The 23,481-nt window shown below is 35.9% G+C and overlaps 1 protein-coding gene across 6 annotated transcripts in view; it reads right to left on the bottom strand.

The window, feature by feature from the left end:
- SLC25A21 (solute carrier family 25 member 21) overlaps window positions 1-23,481 on the bottom strand; it is a 250,378-nt gene that overhangs the window by 154,178 nt on the left and 72,719 nt on the right. Inside the window, exon 2 of one of the 6 annotated variants that reach the window (XM_084521698.1) lies at window positions 2,843-2,949. The exons of 3 other annotated variants lie outside the window; for them this stretch is intronic. Coding sequence is in view for 2 of the 3 variants with exons in the window: in XM_084521692.1 (XP_084377818.1) it covers window positions 21,967-22,042 (76 nt within the window). In the remaining variant the exon portion in view is untranslated. Of the gene's footprint in view, window positions 1-2,842; window positions 2,950-21,966; window positions 22,112-23,481 lie in introns of those variants that run through there. 2 more of the 6 variants (XM_084521692.1, XM_084521695.1) reach the window with 2 other exon arrangements.

Genomic DNA, 23,481 nt, shown 5'->3' with positions numbered 1-23,481 from the left:
GATCCCAAGCCTATACAATTACAATGTCTTTACTGGTACATCAGTATTCACATTTCCCTGTTTTAAGTATGGATGTATCTTAATTAGGCCCATCAAGCAGTTTAGCCCATCAGATGTACTATCTTAACTGATGTACTCTGGACTTTTGTTGCAGTTTCACATTTTTGAAGATTTAAAAAAAAAAAATCGCTGCTAAAGAACATTGATATTAAAAAGCAAGGAACTTGCCCTATCCCAAATTAAATTAACTCTGATTTAATAGGTTTAAGTTAGACATTAGTACATATGCGAACAGACTTTTACATATGAATATTATGAAAATCAAAACTGTTCTAAGCTCTGCTGTTGATTCGTATTATCAAGAAGTAAGAAGTTAGATAAGTTTCAAAATCTAAATACACCAGAACCTTGGAAAAATGAAATTCTAATTCTGCAGCTTCGACTTATTTCTAGAAAGAGATTATTGTTATTTTGAATTGTAAATGGGCTATTTGGAATATTAATAGAACCATCTGCAAATAATGGCATTCAAGCACCCATCATAGATGAAAACAAATTCTTTTCAGCATCATTTGAAGAAAGCACTTTATTTAGAGAAATTCATAACAGTAATTACAGAGAGGCATATTCAGCATGTTGAAAGCAACTTGGTAAGAAGCAATGGGGAAAACCTCTGTGGCACAGGAAGTCCTTTCCCTTTTCAGAACGTCATCCATCATGCTGGGGAAATGGCAGGAAAGTAACCTACTACTTCTTAATAGGCTTCTGCATAGAGAGTTGCTTTGAAGCAGCAGCTGCCCATAGTAAATTTCACTGACCCTTAGAGCCTTTCTCCAAGTTTTCCAACTGTTTTGTCTCCTGAGTCACAACTTAGCGTTAGGTCCAAGTCACCAGCACCTGACAAAACTTAGAGACTCCAACAATGTGAGAATGTAAAGCTTACAGGGATGTTGTCTTTTCCGTACAACACCAGCAGAGAGACCTGATGCCATTACATTTACCAGCAGAGAAACCTTTCTCCCCATGAGAGAGGGACTGTTTTAGAGGATGGCATTACACTATGCACGTGTGTTATTGGAGAATGCAAGATAATTAAGTTGAGCCAGGGGAGTTTTAGGTTAGATGGTAGGAGGAACTTCTTCACTGAAAGGGTTGTGAGGCATTGGAACAGGCTGCCCAGGGAAGTGGTGGAGTCACCATCCCTGGAAGTCTTCAAAAGACGTTTAGTTGTAGAGCTTAGGGAAATGGTTTAGTGGGGACTGTTAGCGTTAGGTCAGAGGTTGGACTCGATGATCTTGAGGTCTCTTCCAACCTAGAAAATTCTGTGATTCTGTGTGATAAACAAAATGTTAGATTCCTGTCACAGGAATTAGGACTCCATCATGATACGAAGTGCTATATCTCATTCATTTAAACATGTACAAGTTTAAATCTGCTGTCTGCACCAAAGTATTGAAATTAAATATTAACATGCAATTACAAAGAATGGTAAAGTACACCTAACAGTGTTCTACAGAAACCAATTGAGCCTTAGAATGCCTATTTAGTCATGCCCTCCTCATCAAATGAGCTCCTGCATTTTTCGATCCAACTTCTGTGGGCTCAGTGCCAGCAAATTACTTGTTCTGCTTAACTTCCTCCTCAAACCCTTCTTTCTCACCAGAGCTGGTGAAACAGAAAACACGATGCATTTCTCGCACTGTCTTTCAACCAGATCCTATCACCATCTCCTCTTGTCCTCTCTGACACCAGGGTGTTACCTTTTGTCTTCCTGCTCCTTATCTATTTCTTTTGGATTCCCCCCCTCTTATTTTTCCTAATGCTGTTCTCGTATGCTCCTTCTTCTTTGTTTTCCCTTCTCTATTGTAGTATACTATGGGTTCTGTGCATTCCATAATAATACCATATGTATATACATATTTCACAGTGACACACTCTTTTCTTCTTGAATGAATAAATTGCAATAAAATCAAAAGACCATGTATTTGTAAGACAGTCCATTTTTTTCCCTTAACTTTTGCAAACCAGACTATTGGTAAATCTTCCAGTTTTTCTCTGCCTCTGATTTCTTAGTCATTTTTCAAATGGATTAGCTACAGAATAAGTTTTATTTAGCTTCAACTGTGGTGAGTAATCTACCCAGTATAAATGCTTGGCAGGCATATGTTAGTGTTGGAGCTCCAACTATACTGTTAATGCTCAAGGTTAGCTCTTCTGTACTGAACACTGCTAGATTTAATTGTGTTAAACACCAAAAATAGAACATTAGCACACTAAAATACTATGGCATGATCATCAGTTGTTCTTTAAACTTGCACATAATACAGGGATTGTAAATGTTCTTTCGTTCCTCATGTGATTAAAACATGCTTGGGGTCACATAATGGGAGAAAGAATATTCATTCCAAGACCATTTCTCCCCAAATAACAAGTGGGTGGGACATCAGAAGACTATTTGCCTCTCTTGGAAGTGTGTCTGGGAGGTTGGGAAACTAATGCAAAATGAGATGAAATTGCTACCAGTATAGAGCAGAAACACATCTGACCAAAAATAAATAAATAGATAGATAGATAGATAGATAGATAGATAGATAGATAGATAGATAGGTAAAATAAAAGTGACGCGGAATCAGAATTTACTACTTCTTGCTTGGGAGATAATGCAAGTTAGTGCTCCTTATGCACCACTCTATGTGAAGATTTCTGAATAAACAAATAAAGAATTGCTTCATGAGAAAATTTCATCATCTGTTTCCTCTTTTAGAAGCACTGTGAATGAGCAGGAGAAATAAAGATTAAAACAAAAGAAACCTGTTAGAATGATTTCTAAGGACACACATACCTCATGAAACTCCAGCATGTGAGCACTGCATATGTTGTCAGGTAGCCTGAAAGCCAGGCAACACTAATCTACCCATTAGGCTTTGAATATTGGATCTCACAAGGTTCCTAAAAGGGAAAAATATATTCCTTTGTTGTTTTCAAGATTCTAAGTAAACCACATTGGAAAAACTTGTAAATACACCAAGTCTTGGGATTACACTGGGTTGCCTAAGGAAAGCACAATCTTCAGTAAATACTAAGATTTGGAAAAATGGTGTAAAAATATGTCTTTCTGGAAAAGTCAAGATATGCCCTAACAAGCTACCTTGTTATTGGCGTAACACTTTTTGCTTTATTTAACTTATTTTATTTATTTATTTTAACTTATTTCCTTTATTTTGCTTATTTTTTTAATTATATTTTAACTATGGCTATTTTGAACTCAGAGCAAATTACAAAAGCCCATCTAAAAAGTGAGGTATACACTTGGGTGATGACCTCACGGTAGGTCTTAACCTGCTGCAGTTTATGTGAAAATATCTAATAAAATTTTATTATGACTGGTGTAAGAATATTTATATTTTGGTGCAATCTATTGTAAATTCAGTGCAGACTTATCATTCCATGCCACCAGGCAAACTACACAGCAGAATGTTTGTATGTTGGCAATAACACAGCCCCAATCACAACGGTTATGTGATGGCACAAAACTCTAAAATTCTATTACACAATTAAAATTGCACATTTGTATTAGGTAGGATGACTGGAGTTAAACTGGCAAAAAAAGCACTTTGCAGGGCTTACTTTGTTTTCCGTATTATGAACTTACAGATTGTGGGATTTACTAAGAGAATTCTGAGCTGAAGGTTGTGCATTAGACAAAATGTAATACAAAGAACAAAGGTATATACTTTGCCAAGTAGTGTAACACTCTTGTTACTTGTATAAAATAATCCTGGAATACTTAAAATTCTGGAATACACTAAAAGCTTCATTTACAATAAACAGGAGATAAAGAAGATGGACATCCTCACAGAGTCACAGGGAGGAGAATGTATGTAATCACAGTCAAAGCTAGAAGAGAGCTATGGATGGGTAAATTTCCTTTCCAATAAAAGAACCAGAAAGAGATTTTTTTATTTATATATATATTTTTTTTTGGAAAATAATTGAAAAAGAAGAATGGTCTCCATCAGGGAGAAGAAGAAATCTATGAATTCAAATTAAACACCTTCCCACAAAGAAAAAAGCCTAATTTGGAAAGATCAACTTCAGAAATCAGTTTTGAAAGCACCTTCAAAAGGTGAAGTGCTGTTGAGTAACTCATGCAGTCCTCAGCAAACATGGTAGAGTAAAAAACCAAGCTCAGTTTGAATGACAATACTAACAAGACAGAATTCCACTCAACCTAACTTTTGGTTCCCACAGTTAAAACACAATTCAGAGAAATCATAACCCATCAGAAGACAGGAAAGTAAAAATGCATTTTATATTTTTCTCTATCTTGTAATTTTGATTCAAATTTTAAAGTGGAGATTACAATCCTTTCTTTTGTTTGAATTCTCTCTCTTTTTTACCTTAAACACATCTAATGTCCAGAGTGACATCATGTGAAACCAAGAAAGCTTCCAGCCAGAGTGATACCATAGGTCCATGCACCATTTCACTCCACCTGTATTTCTGGGCTAGGGTAGTTTTACACTGGTTGCATCCTCTGATTCAAGTTTGGAGTGCACATACATAAGCCCCCCTTCTTGTTCCAGGAACAAAGGTGGCAACAAGGGAGGAACGCACAGCTGTGAGCAAAAGAGTTTAGCAGCAAATGCTGGATCTTGACGATCTAAGTGTTTGTTTAAAAACAAACAAACAAACAAAAAACTGGAGTGTACTAAATTCCTCCTCTCATATCAGGCCATACCCCTCAGCAGACATGGTAATTAAATATTTCTCCCCATGGCACCAATAGGAAAAAGCCACAAAATAGCCCTCTGCAAAGGTCATGGTACCACTGCCAGACAGCAGCAGAGTATTCCACAGCAAGCTGCAAGACCTCTTCGTACTACGAAATTAAAAGATCCTGAGGAAAAAAAAAAAAAAGTTATATAGTGCGGGCTGTAAACAGATTTGCAATTACTTTTTAACTGATTAAGTGATTAAGTCAATTTATCTTGCTAACATGGACCTACTTTGCATGGCACCAAGTAAACAAAAGTAGTTCAGGTAAATCAACATTATTTTTGGAGATAAGTTTTTACATGGGTAATATGAGTTTCCTTTCTTGATACTTCAGGGGCGACCTTATCGCTCTCTATAGGTACTTCAAGGGAGGCTGTAGCGAGGTGGGGGTTGGTCTGTTCTCCCATGTGCCTGGTGACAGGACGAGGGGGAATGGGCTTAAGTTGAGCCAGGGGAGTTTTAAGTTAGATGTTAGGAAGAACTTCTTCACTGAAAGGGTTGTGAGGCATTGGAACAGGCTGCCCAGGGAAGTGGTGGAGTCACCATCCCTGGAAGTCTTCAAAAGACGCTTAGATGTAGAGCTTAGGGAAATGGTTTAGTGGGGACTGCTAGCGTTAGGTCAGAGGTTGGACTCGATGATCTTGAGGTCTCTTCCAACCTAGAAATTCTGTGATTCTGTGATTCTGTGATACTTGCTCATTTGTGTGCATAAAATGGCATCTTATTTTATTTTATTTATTTTTGTTTAATTTCTAGGTTTTTTTTTTGTTTTTTTTTTTGTTTTTTTTTTTTTTTTATCAACAGGAAAATCATTCTATTATTAAAAAAAAGAAGTTGCCAGTTTCTGGAGAATGGAAAGATAGCAAATCTTTCGAAACTGTGTATAGAAAACAAGTTTTCCTCTTCTTATTTCTTGGTTTCAATTTTAATGCCAAGTTACATGAGGTGTATAGTATGTGACATCAAGTTCAAGTAAAAGGCACATAGTATTCAAGACTAATGTTTTGTGCCTTCTATCACTTATATAAATAGATTGTTTCCTTTAGAGCAGGTTTAAAATTAATGTAAAAAAAAAAAAAAAAAAAAAAAAAGACTGATAAAACAATGTAGAATTTCTACAAAATATACGATAATCAGCAACAAAATCAGAATATTTGGAACAGAAATTAACATTAGTGTGCTATATTATGTAAAACTAAATATTAAAGAAGACAAAATTAGAGATAACATCTTTGTAAGAAAATAACTTTTATGCACTGCTTAGGAAAGAAGGGTTTAAACTAAAATAATAAAAATGACAGCAATAAGAGGAATTTGGAGGCTGAGGTACAAGTAAACTTAGTGAATTTGGAAGAGCTGAAAATGAGATTCTGTACAAGTGCACCAGAGTTTGCAGTACGGGCCTAATGCTGTTCTTAGACTGGCCTCTAACTGAAACGACCAAACACAACTCAGCGTAATTTAGCAACAAGACAAAATCATCCATACTCTATTTTCCATTAACATCACAACTCAGAAGGGACAGAGTGTGCAAAAGCTCCCCCATAAGCTTCCGGGGTTGTTAATGGAAGCGACATTCCTGGCCCTCACCCATCACGCTGACAACAACCTGAGCCAACCTGAGAGACTGCTTGTGTTTCATGCTCCCACTCCTCTTACTGTCTTACCTGTATCTCACAAATTACCCTGCAGCTTACCTCCTCTACAAGCCCAGCTTATTTTTATAATGTATTTTCAAATCATGACTACAAATTTAATTTTTCAGTGTTGCCTGTTAACAAGTACAACCTGGTCAGTCTGTACAGGAAGATTTGATCAGAAAGTACCTAAGGAAGCAACATAAATTTCTCAGGGTGATAAAAAATGATTATGTAGAAAGGTTCACAATGTGCTCAAAAACTCAGATAACAATAATAATAATAATAATAATAAAGTGCTTACAAATTTACTTAAACATTGCAGATTTCATGCACACTTAAATACTGGAGTCTGAATGTCAAAATTTAAGTTAAAAGGAAAAACACTAATTAGAAATGAATATAATTCCTTGTGAAATAAAACTTTCAAAAATATAAAGTAAAAATATAAATATAAATAAAAATATAAAAATAAAAATCGATCACTTGAAGAGATGTATAAAAAGTTCCTAACTCATTATATACAGAGGCTGAACTATGGAAATAATCAAAGCTGAATAATCAAAGCATGAAACATCTATTTCCATGTAAATAGCAAATGAATAGAAAAAGAGAATTGGTAAAAATTATATGTCATTAATTATGAACTCCCATGATGGGGAGACTGAGAAGAGAGAAAGAAAGAGAGAAAGAAAGAGAGAAAGAGAGAGAGAAAGAGAGAGAGAAAGAGAGAGAGAAAGAGAGAGAGAAAGAGAGAGAGAAAGAGAGAGAGAAAGAGAGAGAGAAAGAGAGAGAGAAGGAAAGAAGGAAAGAAGGAAAGAAAGAAAACGCTGCAGAAGAAAGTTACAGAGAAAACATCTGCAAATAGTGCTACCGTTGAGAGAAAAGGGAGAAGCAAATGCTCATGTACACCATTACCAAACAGCCTGAAACTTAAACCAACACCACTGGTATGGGATTTTTCTTGCAAGATCAAAAGGAAGCAGCAATGCCATCTGCTGTTTGCTTTGAAAAATTGTTAGAGCAGATGTTCCCATGTGTGGACCCTCCATCCCTTCTACTAAGAAACCACTTGAAAAATAACCATGAAATAACATAGGGAAAACATCTGCATGGAATACAGCAGACCACCAGTAGTGAAGCACAGGAAAGCCAAGAGAGGAGGAGAGAAAGGACTGGAACAATTCAAGCACGTCTAAGACTAGGTCAGAGACAGACACCCCATTGCGTGGCATAACCTCCATATGTATACATATGTATAACCACTCACTGCTTGTCTTTTCCTTTCATTACTCAGCAGGAGGAAGCCAGATTTCTCACCCATTGGACCTATGTCAGGCAAGACACTCTGTATGTGTGTAGTGAAGGCAAACACCACAAAGAATGTGTTAAAGAACCTGTATGGCACAGCAAAGGAAAGACTAAATCTTTCTATATGCTAATATCCCACCTAGTACAATAAGAACATGGTAGTGTATTTATTATTATGAATGGAGAAATTATTTTGCACATTTCTAAAACTTTTTTTATTTCATAACTGTGAAGTTCTTCAACAAGATAAAAAAAAAAAAAAAAAAAAAAAAGAAAAAAAGAGATAGCTTCTGGCTTGTTTAAAATATGTAACCCCTCACTATGCCTTTCTAGATTAGAGAATTACACTTGATGACTTGATGATACTCTGACAGCTGTAGTTTAACCTCTGTGTGTTCTGGTAAATCATTCAACCACAAATACAGTAAAATCCTAGGCATCAAGATATGGTACCATCCAGTTACTATAGGGGACAGACTGCTTTACTGTACCATAGAAACTTCTTTCTAAGAAGTTCTTAGAAACTTGCACTTCTTTCCAAGTGCACAAAGTGCACTTGGTGTCTTCTCTGTATCTTGGCCATCTTAGAAGGCACATGGATCAGTCCCACAGCACTTTCAGAGGTGTTTGCAAAATACATTGCCAACAAAGAGACTAACTTAAAAATATATGCTACAACAAAAGACATTCTAGATTGCTGCAAGATTAGGTAAGTAGTTTAAGTAGTTTGTGTTGCCTGAATACAAAAAAAAAAAAAAAAAAAAAAAGTTCACAGCAGAACGCATTAAAAGGACTGGTGGATTTGCTGTGATTGTACTGAAGAAATCACACACCAGGAAAAAGTTCTGAAAGAAGTTAGACCGTTGGACCTGATGATAAGCATTATTGTAAAAAGAAAAAAACTGCATTCTGATTTTTTATATCAGTGGAGACATCACAGTGAATCATTTATTTCAATTTACCTCACAATCTCACATTTTAATAACTAATAAGAAAGTTAACCCATCTACCACTATACTGCTTAGAGATCTACATACAGGCATGTAATGAGCTAATCAACATTTCAAGTTGCTCTTAAAATTACCCCCCATAATTGGTTTGCAGACAGCAGCCTGCAAGGGGAAGCAAGTGTTTTTTTCTTTCCACAATTGCCATGTTCTTCAAACTTCCTTTGTCCCATCTCAGAATGCATTTACCAATTTATATTTCATTCCTGGACCTGTGGAGGACTAGGATGGACATTACCACTTCTTGAATTACCTCTTTTTTGTAACTTCTGGGAAGGGATAGTACCTTGTTAAGAGTGTTTTTTAGCAGACTCATGATCTGTACACTTCAATACTTTGTCCATGGCTAATGTGGAATGATCAAAGAACACATTCAGACTTTCTAATACTGATTGATGAACAGGTGGATTTCAGATTTCAGAGTAACTGAATGTCAGGGTTTGGGTGGAAATACAAGTAGTACAGAGATACTTACCAGAACGTTCCATAAAAGTTTACTCGAGATTTTAAGGGATTATGACTATTTTTTCAGTGGTTCACTTCTTTATACTTTATGATCATAGAATCACAGAAAGGCTGAGGTTGGCAGGGACCTCTGGAGGCCATCTGGTCCAATACCACCTGCTCAAGCAGGGTCATCTAGAGCTGGCTGCCCAGGACCATGTGCAATCAGGTTTTGAGTATCTCCAAGGAGGGAGACTCCACAGCTTCTCTGGGCAACCTGTATCAGTTACCCTCACGGTAAAAAAATGTTTCCTGACGTTCAGATGGCACCTCTGGTTTTCCAGTTTATGCTCACTGCCTCTTGTCCTGGCACTGGGCACCACTGAAAAGAGCCTGGCTCCGTCCTCTTTTTATCTTCCTTTTGGGATTTGATATACATAGATAAGATCTATCTATAATGCCTTAGATTTTCTTTCTGAATATGTTCTTCAATCAATCTAGGTTAATCATTCTCAGAAGAATTTAACACACTATGTTTTATGCAGATATTCCTAATTTCTCATGCAATTTAAACCATCTATTTAAACCGTCTGTTCAGAGTTTCTGTAGGTTCATTCAAGTGGATTCTACAACTTATACATAGTGCTCTTTTTTCATCTCTTGAAGATTGAGTAATACCTAACCTTAATTAAGACTGAATAGCAAATGTGAATATGTCAAGATTACCTCTTCTTTAACCACTTCTCTGATAAAAATAATGCTGCTGTCAAGAATTATTATCTGATAATTCCTCCCTTAATGATATCCTCCAAGATTCCTATAGGGATGAACCATCTCTAGAACCTCACAAACCTTTGGAGTTGTTGTTGAGTAAAGCATAAGCTTTTACATTTTGTTCCATTTTATCAATATGCTATTTGTTCCCTAATGCTTGTATTTGTCTTATAAATGACTGAGAAATAATACTACATCTCTATAGTCAGATATATATTTCTGTGTACAAACATCACAGGTAGTTCAGGTCTTAAAGACATTTGAATCTGGATCCACAGAAAAAAATTAAACTCATTTTAAGGTATAGAAAGCATAAATGTGACTTTGAGAAGTCTGGAAATTATTTTGGCCCAGCTTTGTTTCATAGGGCTACCATCTGTAGTTTCTTAAAGACCAGACACAGATATATATGCCAGTCCTTGAAAATGCAATAGGAGGCACTGAAATGTTTACACCCATCTTTCTGTCCAGAGCCAATATGATGAATAAGAAACAAAATATACTGATTTATCACACAAACTTTTCTTCATTCTGTCTTTGTTATCTTTCCCCCCCATCCCCTCCCTTCTTTTTTTCTTGCTCTTTCTCTCTTTTCTTTCTATTCTCTTTCTCCTTCTCTCTTCTAGTGATACAAAATGAATCAGCATTACAACAGACCTTGATAAATATTTGTGAGAAAGTGATAATTTCTTATATATCCAGAGCCTGGTTGTTTGACAACTCAGAAAACTCCTCTTGAAATCTCAGTTGAAGGTTCGATTATGACCCATAGAGCAGAAATGAGCAGATGGAAAAGAAGCAGAAAGAGACAACAGTTTTCTTAAAAATATTGTAAGGCCAGTATTGATAGATTTCAGAACATGTTCTGTAATCAGTATACAAAAATACCAGCAACAATTTCTGGTAACATCCACTGAGACACCAACATGCTAAAAATACTGCAATTCACCTGTTGTGTAAATGAATGCTTAAGAGTGATTAAAAACTATTCCATCCAATTTTGCCAATCTAATTTTTCTAAAATTAGACGACATTTACAGGTAAAAGCAGATCTTTAAAATAACTGCAAGTATATGAATTCTTAAATGTAGCATTTTTTAGGAAACTATGGGTAAGACAGTAGAACATAAATGTAGTCATTTTTTGTTTGCTGTACTTCCGTCTAGATAATAAATAAGTACAGCATTATTTCTGTGAATGACCACAGCTGTATAATATTTTCTATTGTATTACCATAAACCGATCACTTACACATACTTGTGCATTATATGATCAATTAATTTATATTAAGACCACAACAGGTTCACATATCCAAATCTTCTACTGCAATTAAATATATCATGCCTGATCTAGATTTATATACTACTTCCACTTGAAAGTTTGAAGTTTTCCCATCAGTATCTATTAGACTTGTTTCAGGTGGGAATAAAAGAGCAAAAAGTAATGTTTTGTTCCAGAATATGTCCTTATTGACATAATATGTTGAAAGGACAAAAGTATTTTTCAAGGCATTACAGCTGGAGGCAATTATTGTCCATTATCCTATCAGTGACTGCCTTTATCCTGTAGGGATGGAAAACATCTCTCTGCAAGGGACTCTAGAAACGGATATGTATGTTATCAGGAGGAGCAGAATAACTGAATTCCAAATGTTTGCTCTCCGTATGACATTCCCTAAATATAGTCAAAAACATTGTTATTTCAAACTGCAGAAAGAGAAGGTAATATTTTAATCTTACTGGGCAAACTTCAATATTCTTCATTTCTAAAGTGAGACATTCATATGTCATTTGGCATACCTCTAATGCTTTTGTCACTTTATTCTTACACTCTCCACTTTCAATTTAAAACTTCAAATAGGTGAAGGAATGACAATTCCAGGCTTCTAAAACAGCTATGACTGTTTATGTTACAAATGCAGTGTTTCTTGTTCACAATGGAGCATATTCAATAGAGACAGATAAACAACTACTAAAGTAGTAGTTGTTTACTCCTGATAAGAAGTTTTGTAAAGTTTATTGTTGGCTTCACTTTCAAAGCACCCAATCCAGTAGTTACCGATTTTAATATCAGTCTAAATAGGCAATTTATTATCATGTATACATTTCAGAACACTCTTCCTGTAAGTCTTGCTATATACATATCATAAACCATCTTGTTTCTTGCAGTAACCTGCAGATCTAAGGCATAATGACAGCTTATGTGTTTTAGAAGCTGGAACCATCACTGGAGACAGAGCACAAATTGATTCAGATGTCATCAGATGGACAAACATTACTGATATGTGCAGTAGCGTCTCCCTGTTACCCATTACTGCTATACAGGCTTGATTGAGTCAAGATAGTCAATGGAGACTGGAGACTGACTGGAGTCAATGATAGAGGCCTCAGTTGGGAATCTCAAACTGTGAAGCAGCCATCAATGCTTCAGAAGGAAATGCAAACAGCCAGAATGAATACCAGTGCCATTGCTTACTTGGCTTGCTTGTTCCCGGCTATTGTGCAACACTCTTGTCAGCTTGATAACAATATTAGGAATGTATGTATATAGTCCCTTGAGGGAGTATATACAATCAGGCACAATATCTAATCAGACACAATTTTTCTATTTAGAAGTATTCTATATTTTTAGCATAAAGGCTTTTTCAAAAGAAACCCCCCCAAACTGTTGAAATTAACAAAAATAACGTTAATCTGAAAAAATCTGAAATTATCTTTTCTAATAATTTTAAAATATATTCCGCTATCTCAACTAGGAAATAGATTTTTACCTTCTTTGAAAATATAGAAAAAAAAAAAAGTTAATTGCAGATGAAAAATTCTCAAATTGTTTTAAATCAGAATTCTTACTCTTCTGCATTACTTTTATCTTCACTAATTTGTAATTCCAAGAAAGGAAAAGCAGCGCTTTTATCTGTACTAGTTTAGCTCTTTATACCAGCCAAACTTGTATCTACAAAAAGAAAATATGTGAGATTGCTCACCAACTGTTCTTATATCTCAGATCCAGCTGCAGGTTTCTATGCAATATTTTACCAGGAAATTCATCATACACTGGGCACTAAAATGCAATATCATAAATTCTGTTCAAATTAAATTGGCCACGTATTGTCTATTTTGTTCCTTATCCTTGAAGGCTGCCAAAGGAGGTAGACTGGAACATGCCCAGAACCTTAAATTCATGAGAATTTATGTTTGTGAAACAGCATGCTTCTTGGGCCTATAGGCAAGTGAGAGACAATGAAGCAGAATAAGAAGCCAGCGCGCTGTGAGCAGATGATGAATGTGTCTAGCTTTGTAAAGAGTCCCATCTGGTTTTATAACTCCCTGCTTCTCCAAGTTTGGTAACTGAATAGCATATATTCTTCTTAAGAATTTTGATTGCAAAAAAATGATTTGATGTACAAACCTTGTAATTCTTAAAAATATGCTTAATACAGAACTTGCTGGCTTAGGAGCTGACTCAGAGATTTTAATGATAAGATAAGTATGCTGAAGTTCAGTAAGTAAGATGCTATCTTCTCCTGACCTTTTTCCAAAATAAAGACTGTCCTGGAAATAACTAGATGTTATTAGCTTTTCCATTTTTTCCCTATCACTGTCCTACCTCTGTAGATGTATTGCAGCTGCTGCTGGTACTGATAAGAAGCTTAGCAAAACAAAGGTAGAAATGAAGACTTGAAAGAATGAATCAGATGCCACTGGGGAATATCGATGTAGAAGTTAGGAAAAAAAAATATCTAAAAAAATGCTAAATGATGTAGCAAAGATAATTATCTCTAAATGATTGTCTGCAAGACTATCATCAAATTCACAGAGGCTTTATTTCCTAATTTTTTGAGAAAATGATGGAATGATATATTTTATTATTTTACAGACTGAGAGAATTAAGATTTAAAAAAGACTGCATTTTTTGTTTCCACAAAGAGGCTTTGCTCTTTCTAAGGTAACTGGCTTGCCCATAGATGTACTTTTATAACACCATGATATATAGGGTAGCAGCAGAAGACAAAACATCTTGCTAGTAGAAGACAGGAAATAGGAAAAAAAATCTTTTAATAACCTCATAATAGGAAAGATAATATTGTCTACAAACAATAGCTGAATTCAATTCTATATTCTTTCTTTTATTATCTTAGTACCTCCTTTTGTAAAGTAGCACAGTCTCAGGTATGGTCTCACCTTAAACTGTCAGACAAAGGAGACTGTCAGGAAAATAAACAAACAAAACAAAACAAAACAAAACAAACAAAAAAAAACAACGATTTTGAAATGGAATGCATTCTCAGAAAATGTGTTTTGCTTTCCATTTCTCAGGAAAGGTGACAATAACTTCCATCTAATGTGCAATTTCTGTGCCAGAATATGAAGCAATAACATCTACAAAGAAAATTCCTGCTGAAACAAAGTAACTAAAAAATTCCTTAGAGCATGAAAAAAATATTCGCTTGTCCAAAAATTTCTGTGATAGCTTTATTTACATGTGCCCAAAAATGCTATCAATAAAATATTTGGAACGCTATTAGAGTTTAGCTTTCAACTCTAGTCTTTCCAAGAACAGTCATAACTATAACTGGGTCTTCGATATATCCACAATGTTGGAAGTCAGGTGAAGGATTCACTTTGAAAAAAGTGCTACAGAAGTATAGTTTCAAAGTAGATTGCAATGAATTTGTAGTAAGGAATTTGTTTGGGGAGTCTTTCCACATAAACAATCGCATGCCTGTTAAGCACATTGACAGGATGAGTCTGCAGCCAGTATCATCAAATTTAAGATTGCTGTGAACAAGCCCAGCCGGCATAAAGATTTCAGCTTCCTTTCAGAGTGTTTGCACAGATTTCTTCACTGACATTGTAGATTTCTGCAGCAGTGCTGGAAAACCAGTGTTGAGGAAGAACTCTGAAACAAGGCTTACAATTGTATGTTGCTCTTTAATAATAAGAGCAGCTAAATTAACAAGTAAATAATGAAGTGAGGAGAAGACCTCTAGCTATGCCTACAGTACAGCCTACACTACAGTAGTACACTACAACTTACAGGTCATTTTTGAGATAATGAATAAGGAAACTAATCAAAAGCAACTTAACTGAACCCTGCAAAAAAAAAAAAAAAAAAAAAAAAAAAAGCAACCCTTAACTGAACCACACTGCAAAATAATGAGAATCCCCCAACTTTTCTATGCATTCATGGGGAATACTGGATGGGTGCAACTGTCCCACATACCCTTGCAACATCCCTAACTTGGCCTTCCAGCATTTCACTCCATCTCACGTCTGGTCCACAAACAGTCTCCTGAGTCACCAAAGCATTGTGTGTTAGGTGTTTTGCACTGATCTTGCTGCACTTTGCAGAACACTAAAGTTTATAAAATGGATACAGCCAAGACAAAGCCAAGTTCACATCTACCACATCCCGACTTTTGTCACCTGAGACTAGACTTCCACTACAATTCCACATTTTGGTGGAATACTGAACTGCAATGCTACTGATCTACAGGATCCACAGGATAGTCTTTTCCCAAAAACTGATAGTTATCAATCTCTATTGTCTTTTGCATTTTGGAAATTAGCAGCTTGCTTATCTGCAAAAGTGGTGTGATTTACAATATGGATCACTTAATGACTGCTAGTTATTCACAACCAAACTGAAACACAGCAATGTGCTTCTACAGCCGTCTTGTTTACAGATTTTTGTCTTTGCACAGAATCATGCAACAGTCAAAACAGAAGGAATTCTGAATTACTATCCATTTTACAGTACAGATATACAATGCATTAAATGATTTTAAACACCATTAACATTTTGCTACTGTGTCCTGCATCCTCCTGCTACATAAGCAGAAATTAGTCATTCTAAAACTTTGATCCTTAACCCTACACCAGTGCACAAATCACACTGTTTATCCACTACCGTTCTTTCTGTAGGACTCCTTATGTTTTTTTCTTACTCTTGCCTAATATAGAACTATGACGGTGAGGAAGAAAAAGCAGTTCAGATTCTACACGACACTGAAACATATGCAAACTTTCCTGTTTCCTGTACTTTACAAGAAAATTTTATGCTGTATTGTGTGGAGGCAAGGAAACAGAATTCAAGAAATGATGCTGTGTGTAACCTGAAAAGATGACGAAAAGTTGCCCAGGAAACGGATTACCTTCTTGACCTACATAAACAGTCTAGTTAAGTATTAGACTCACAGGGATGATAGCTAAAAACACAGAGAAAGGCAGCACGAGCAAGCATACTGTAACAGCCAGCCCCAGCTTCCCCACAGGGGTGTGAACTCAACAGAACAAAAAGTGCTGGAGGCAGAGGTGGAACAAAGACAGAAACACCTAGGACAGTGCATAATACTCTGTAGAGATAGGTAAGAACAGATGGATAAGGATTGACTGCTTTTTTGCTTCATAAACTCTACTAAAATTAAGATTAGTACCAATAGGGTTTGTGAACTAAATTTATAGGTTGATTGGATGATTTTTTATGACAACTAAAATGATCATAATTTTCATTATTTGCATTGCCTTTTTAGCATATGAGACCCTTTCATTTGTTAGGTTAACCTTTATTTTAGTTAAAAAAAATATTTATTTTCAAATACATTTATAATTTAATTCATTATACAATGCAAATATTTATATTTTATTTATTTATATTATATATATATTTTTTTTATTTAAAAAAATGCAAATAACCTTTTCTTTTAAACAAAAAAGTTAGTGAGCATTAATCTTTCTGGAGAAGCCATTTAATCAAGTAGGATATATCCTTATATACTTACAGTGTTTCAACAAGTGGGACAGCTTCATCAGGATTCTTCAAACAATAAATGAATGGATTATTAGAAAACATCTTGAGATAATGAAAAAGTATTTTCTTTTGCTCATGGAAAATGGAGATTTGCCCAAGGTTATATAGGAAGATTTTGAGAACACTGGGAACTGAAGACAGATTTCCTGAGTCGTTTTGTTAAGCCCCGGTTGTGTCAAATACATGCTTCTCTCAGATGAAGCTTTCTAATGCTTCTGTGGTGGCTCTCAGTGGCACCTTGGTTGCTAGATGCTCAGCAGCTATGTTAAGCCAAGTTAATCAAAATCAAAGCACATAGTGCTTTGATTTATTCTTGGGCAGTGTACATTAAGACTATTATTTTAATAAGAACTATTCTGCACTATGTGAGCCCAATCTACATTATTTAGTTTGAAAAGAAAGAAGCTATAACTGAGATCTCATATTTCAGTAGCAAATATACCAAAGTAAAAACTGCTAGCTACTTTCTTTTTTGGACGAATGAGTTCCCACAAAAAGGATGAATGGGAAAGGAAACAAAACACACAAGGTCTTCTGCTTAGTGCTCTGTTTTCATGGAGGCGCATGGAAACGGAAATTCTCTACCACTGTCATTAAGCAGTTAGGCTGTAGCGCTATGCTGAGATAACGGAGAGAAAACAAATTCATAGCCAGAGTCCTCATTACTATGTAAGGAACTTTTCCCACACTCTTCTGACATCTTTATGTGAGAAAATGCCATTGAGAAATACTTCATCAGGCTCCCCAGCATGAGGTATGATCCCCATATTTCAGATAGCTTTCCTGGTCAACAGTGGTAACTGGGAGGCAGTTCTTCAGCAGAGATCTTTGTGCTGCTGCCCTCTGCTCCTCCATATGCTGCACGGGCATGTACCTGACTAATAAGAGGATCAGAACTCATACTGCAGGACAGCATTTCCATTCTGCAGCTCATGACCTTTGCTCTTCCAGTTAACGCTGCCTTGATCATTCTTTTGGCCTCTTTTTCTTAGGGCAACACAGTGGCATGAAAGAATCCATCCCTTACACTCAACACGTCCCTGACTACATATGTTAAGTGACTGTCAAATTTCTCTTTCAAGAGTCAAATGAGAAAGTAAATGCTTTTCAAATATTGTATTTGCACACAGTATTCCACAAATTCTTATGATGTACCTGTCCTTAACAAGATAAACATATTCTTCTGTATTTGTCTCACAACTGAAATCCTCAAATATCCTATGCCTCCTTATACATCCTTAAGCACTAGTCAGCCTTGCTGACATGTCTCTAATCGAGAGGAAAAGCAACAGTAAAGAAGATGCACTTTTCAGCTTTTTGTGTCACAAGTGCCAGTTAGCCCAACACAAATCAAATGATTTATTTATTTATTTATTTGCTGTGGGGTCAGATAAAAGCATCATAAAAAGGAGGACCAGAACAGCAAAGGAATACAAAGAAACACCATTATCAGAGAACCTCAGCTAGCCTAAGGTGGCAAATCAGCACCTGCTAAACATTCTAACCAGAATAAAATTTGGCAAGAAATCCTTCAGGTGTGCTGTCCAACTGAGCTGGTCTCTAATACACCATATACGAATGGTAAACTACTCAGTCAGAGCCACAGAGTCTAATGGAAATAGTCATCATCACCATAACCAACTTGATAACAAATTTCAAGACTGCACAAAATTCTTGCAGTTTGGCACTAGAGATAGCCGAACCAGAATTTTCATTATGTTGGAAACTTGATACTTCTGAGAGGGGAGAGAAAATTCAAAATCATAAGACAAACATTTAACAGTTTCAACAGAATAAGATTTCAAGAGAGAAAAATATCAACGTCAGTAAGCCATTGTTGCTTTTTATAATGCCAAATTTTCCTTCTGGCAATACTGAGATATTCAGGTTTCCAAGATGAAAAAAATATGTATAATTTCCTAGCATGCCAGCTTTATTATTTTTAAAAACTTTAAACATATTAAAAATCAAAGAACTGTATAAGCTGAAAAAATATGCCAGTGATATATGTATTCAATATGATATATATATATTCAATATTCAAGTGACATATATTCAATATACACATTGTAATAAACAGTTCTGGACAAAATCATTGAAATAAAATATTCTACCACATCAAAACCATAAGCTTTTGAAATGTAATGAATTCGAAAAACTGTTGCATTCTTATTTCTGTTTTTACTTTTGAGAAGTTATCAAAAAGACTTGCTTCCACAAAACTTTTTCACTACATTAAAACTGCATTTAAATTTTTTTATAGAGAAAGCAGTTCCATTAAAAATATTTTAACCGGTTTTAGTCAGTTTGGAAACAGAGGAGCACATGTAATCTGCTGGAATGTGTTACAGAGCCTGCAGAGGGCTTGAATGATTAGTCTCTCTGGCTAGGGATCCTTGAATCTTCATTTCATGCTTAAAGTTTTGGAATTTTGTTTCTCCTTCTTGTTTACCAACAGGATGATTGGAGCGCCATCCATCATGTGCATCTCAGACCCAGGAGGCTAAGTACAACTGGGAGTTACGTATTAAAAGCACACAGTTGACAAACCACAGGAAGAAAAAGCATGCAAAGGCTGAGATAAAAGGTCTGCCAAATAGAGACGAAGGTACAACCAAACCATTCCAGACCTATCTTGCTGCTTTCTCTGTCTAAATCTAATTGATAGGCATAAAGCTAGCAGTCACATACTCCCCCTTCTTTCTGTAAATACTGAGATACAGAAGAGACGCCAGTTTAATTAAATCATTGTATTTAAAAAAAAAAAAAAAAAAAAAAAAAAAAAAAAAAAGTAACATTTACCTCTCCTTCTGCAGCTTGTATGTGGAATAAATTATGTATCTTCAAGTTTAAACTTTGCCTGTTCTTTTAATATACTTGTCCAAAGATACTGCTGAATAGTATAGTTGGTCTTGGTCTCAACACTATTTTGTCTGTCCAGCATCCAAAACTCCTGTGCCAATCTGGCAGAGTTCTGACATTTGATATGGTGATGCTTACCTTCCTTGATTTCAGAGAAATTTATTTCACAAGCAGTGGACTACACTACTGCAAGATGGCCCTAAGACATCAGCAAAACAGACCTCATATATTATTATTCTTATGCATGTCTATTATTATTCATACTTGTTTATTTTTTTAATTTAGCCCTATAGCTTAATGTTTACTTGACCCTAAATTGCAGAATTGAGCAAATTGCAGAATATATGCCTATACATTAACATTTGGCTAGGCGTATTTTTCTAAATAAGACATTGTTCTATTCTCACGATTCACATAAAAGATCTCATGCTATTGTGGACATTTACAGAGTTATCCAGGAAAATACCTAACTATACAAAAATGTCTGCTTTAATTTATTGATTCATTTTGGACCATCATGGGAAACTCAGGGCCTAAAAATATCTTACCCATAGGCTTTATGTTCACATTTCACATGTACTGAGAATGACTGACTGTATTAGAGGCCCTTGGTACCTGTTGTTGAAGTTTCTGTTCTCGGTATTTTTCTTGGATTGGACTTGCAGCCAACTGGTTGTAATTGACCCTCTACTGGGACAAGTTAGGATAAGAACATATGCCTTTCCTTATGAAAGGGAGAGAGAAAAAGAGAAGGAGAAAGGCAGAGAGAAAGAGAAATATCACCAGTATTTATTTTAAGTTGCCTTCATTTCCAACTTTTCTGGCAGATTGTCAAGCTTCTGTCATAATGCAGAACTCCATTTAAAAGCAGCTTCTGGAAAAAAAGACTACACAAGGAACTGTAAATATAAAATATAAGAATGGAGCAGTAGAGTTATTTCTGCTTTGTAGGGTAGACAGTACACCTGATACTGCCATAAGGTTTCTGCATATGAAATGCCAGGCTGGCATTTCTCTTTAGGGCAGTCATTAGTCAATTTGTCATACATCATGCAAACGTAAATTACTAAATTCTAACTGTGAATGTACAAACCTCCAATGGTTCTTTACCTCAGGCCAACTATTTCTAGGCTAAACAAACTTGACACCAGTCTTCAGCAGCAATAGTAACAATTCCACAAGGATCTCAAGGGAATTAGTGGCTGTACCATGTGAAAATATGCAAATTCTATCTAATTTTTAGTGCATGAAAAGGGAACTTTATTTTTGCTGAAATTTTGCATGTAGAAAAGTGTATTAAAATACAAAGTTACTGTCTACTTACATATTGCTTTCTGCAACATGCTATATGTTTAACCTTTGGTGTACATAATGGAAACTGCCATCATCTGATGAGCTCACACTCATGTTAAATTTGTTCTCGTTTTTGGCATATAAAGCAAACCTCCCTCTAAAATCAGCAGTCTATATCTAATGGAACTCAGCATCTGCTTTGTTCCTTTCCTAGTGTCTACATAAAAGATTGCAGGTATAAACTTACTCAAAAGCTTTTTTTTTTTTCTTTATACGTGTATGAAAGCTTATGATTTTGATACATACATCTCTTCTTACTAACGGAGTACATAGCATCCTTGATGGTAAAGTACATGAACACTTCAGACATTCAGACCCAAATTAAATACTAAGTTGCAAAACACTGATGAAATCTGGCCTCTCCTCAAAGACAGATGAGATTCCTTCGTTTTGTCATTGAAATGCTCCAACCTCTACCATAAAATACCACAATGGGGAACAGACTGCACAGCCAAAGGCTCCAGTGGCATCTTTAATAAACACAAACATTTGTTATTAAGCACTGCTCCCAAAAGACAATTCCTCAAGTAGCTCAGCATCTCCTAATGCTGCATTAGGATACTGATTCAAGGTTTAACAGATTGTTTAACCTCTCCCAGTGCTGACCACATCTCCCAGAGCCAAAACGTCTCTTCTGAGTATTCATTCCTAAAACCAGATTTGTTCACAACATACACGTGTCCTCATACGTGGGTACTAAACCAGCATGGTCCTGCTTAGCTTAGAAAATGTCTGTTGTAGTTGAAGATAAGCTATCAAAGACAGTGGTAATGTCCTATACAATGGGCTTATGAATAAAGAACATTCATTTTTAGCCTAACAAAATAGCTAGTTAGATGAAGAGGGCTGTTCGGCTGTTCTTTCTAAGGTGGCAAATGGCTGTTCAGCTGTCATTTGTCCAGACAGGCAAACCATGGAAGAAAAGAAAAAAAAAAAAAAAAAAAGCCTTTCCCACAAGAGAAAAGCATTGTATTAAATGTGCTTCTTACCCTCCCGCATACTCTTCAATTCATGCATCTTAGTCTTTACACTCCTTCGTGTCCCCAGCTGGATTCCTGGGCCCATAGGAGTTGTAATGGACTTGTACGTTCAGTAATTGCTTCATGTGACTTCATCATAGGAGGCAGTGCAGCCCTGGGGGGAGGTAATAGTAGAAGGAAACAGAGCATCTGTTCAGCTTTATTTTAACACAGCAGCCAGCCATGGAAGAACCTTCTTTCCTGATTGTTGGTATGAAGGTAAGGGTGGCATTAATATCGACAGCATGCCTGTAAGCTGGACTGCCACACATGGCAATGGGTATGGCTGGGTTCTCTGAAACCACCCAGGAGAAAACGGGCCTCAGCCATCTCGCAGTGCCGGTTTAGGTATTTACCCATCCACTGCGGAGAGGGAATGAACTCTTGGCAAAAACAAGCAAGGAGTCCTGCAGAGAAATTGCTGTATTCTGTATAGTGCATAGGCACTTTCCACAAGAAAATATATATCCTCACGCTTCACATTTTATGCTGTTGGCAGTTTAGGATGATCTGAAAAATGTTAAACCACGCAGAATAAGAACAGTTTTCTATCTTTCTGTCTCTTTTTTAAAAGCAGAATCATAACCTCTTCCATGGATTTAACATCATAATTTGTTGCAGCCAAGAGGTTTGTAAGAGCTATGTTATCAAAACTGGAATCATCAAGAAATTGTATCAGAAGACACTGTTTAAGTAAAAGTCTAATTACTGCAATCATTTTTTTTCATTTTCTTTACTTCTTTTTGTTTCCTTTGCATAGATCCACTTAATCCCATCTCTTAGTGTGGGCAAGAGCTGACAGTTGCATGACAAGGAATGTTTCCCTTTGTAAAAGCCTACTTCCTCTCTGTGTAGTTTTAGCCTAATTGAAATGTTTCCTATTAAGCTCAATCAAGGCAGCAATTATCTAATTACTCACTTATGCTTTTCCAGTCAGAAATTGTGCAACCAAGCATATTAGAGGGCTGCATACATATTTATTATTGTTTTTATATGTCCCTGTTTAGGTTTAAGCAGCAATCAAACATTTTTACAGTTCTTTTGTACAGCCCCTAACTCAGCTTGCTACTATTTTTTCCTACAAAGATTTGCTCATGTCACAAAACCTCCTCTGTGCCTTCTACAAGTTCTGCAGTAGGTAGACAGCAATTTCAGAATCAAGTTACTCCTACATAATATGTTAAAGAGAAAAGTCGGCTGCAAACAAGCCCATTTCATATGAATTGGCCTCGCATGAATAAGTTTGCTAGACTGAACCGATCCAAGGGAACTTTTAGGCCTTCTAAATGCACAACATTTATGATGTAACTTTTTTTTAATGGGCTCAACTGAAGAGGAATTTTACAAGACCTCCATAAAAACACATTTTCTGAATGTCTAGACTTATTCTTTAGCAAGATCCCTGAAATAAAGAGTATCAACACTGCAGGTGATCTGTACTCTGTATGCCAGTAAATTCATTGTATATGTAATTGAAAAAAACAT

Source organism: Aythya ferina (assembly GCF_964211825.1).
Source record: "Aythya ferina genome assembly, chromosome: 5".
NCBI lineage: Eukaryota > Metazoa > Chordata > Aves > Anseriformes > Anatidae > Aythya > Aythya ferina.
This window is presented reverse-complemented; position numbering and strand designations above follow the sequence as displayed.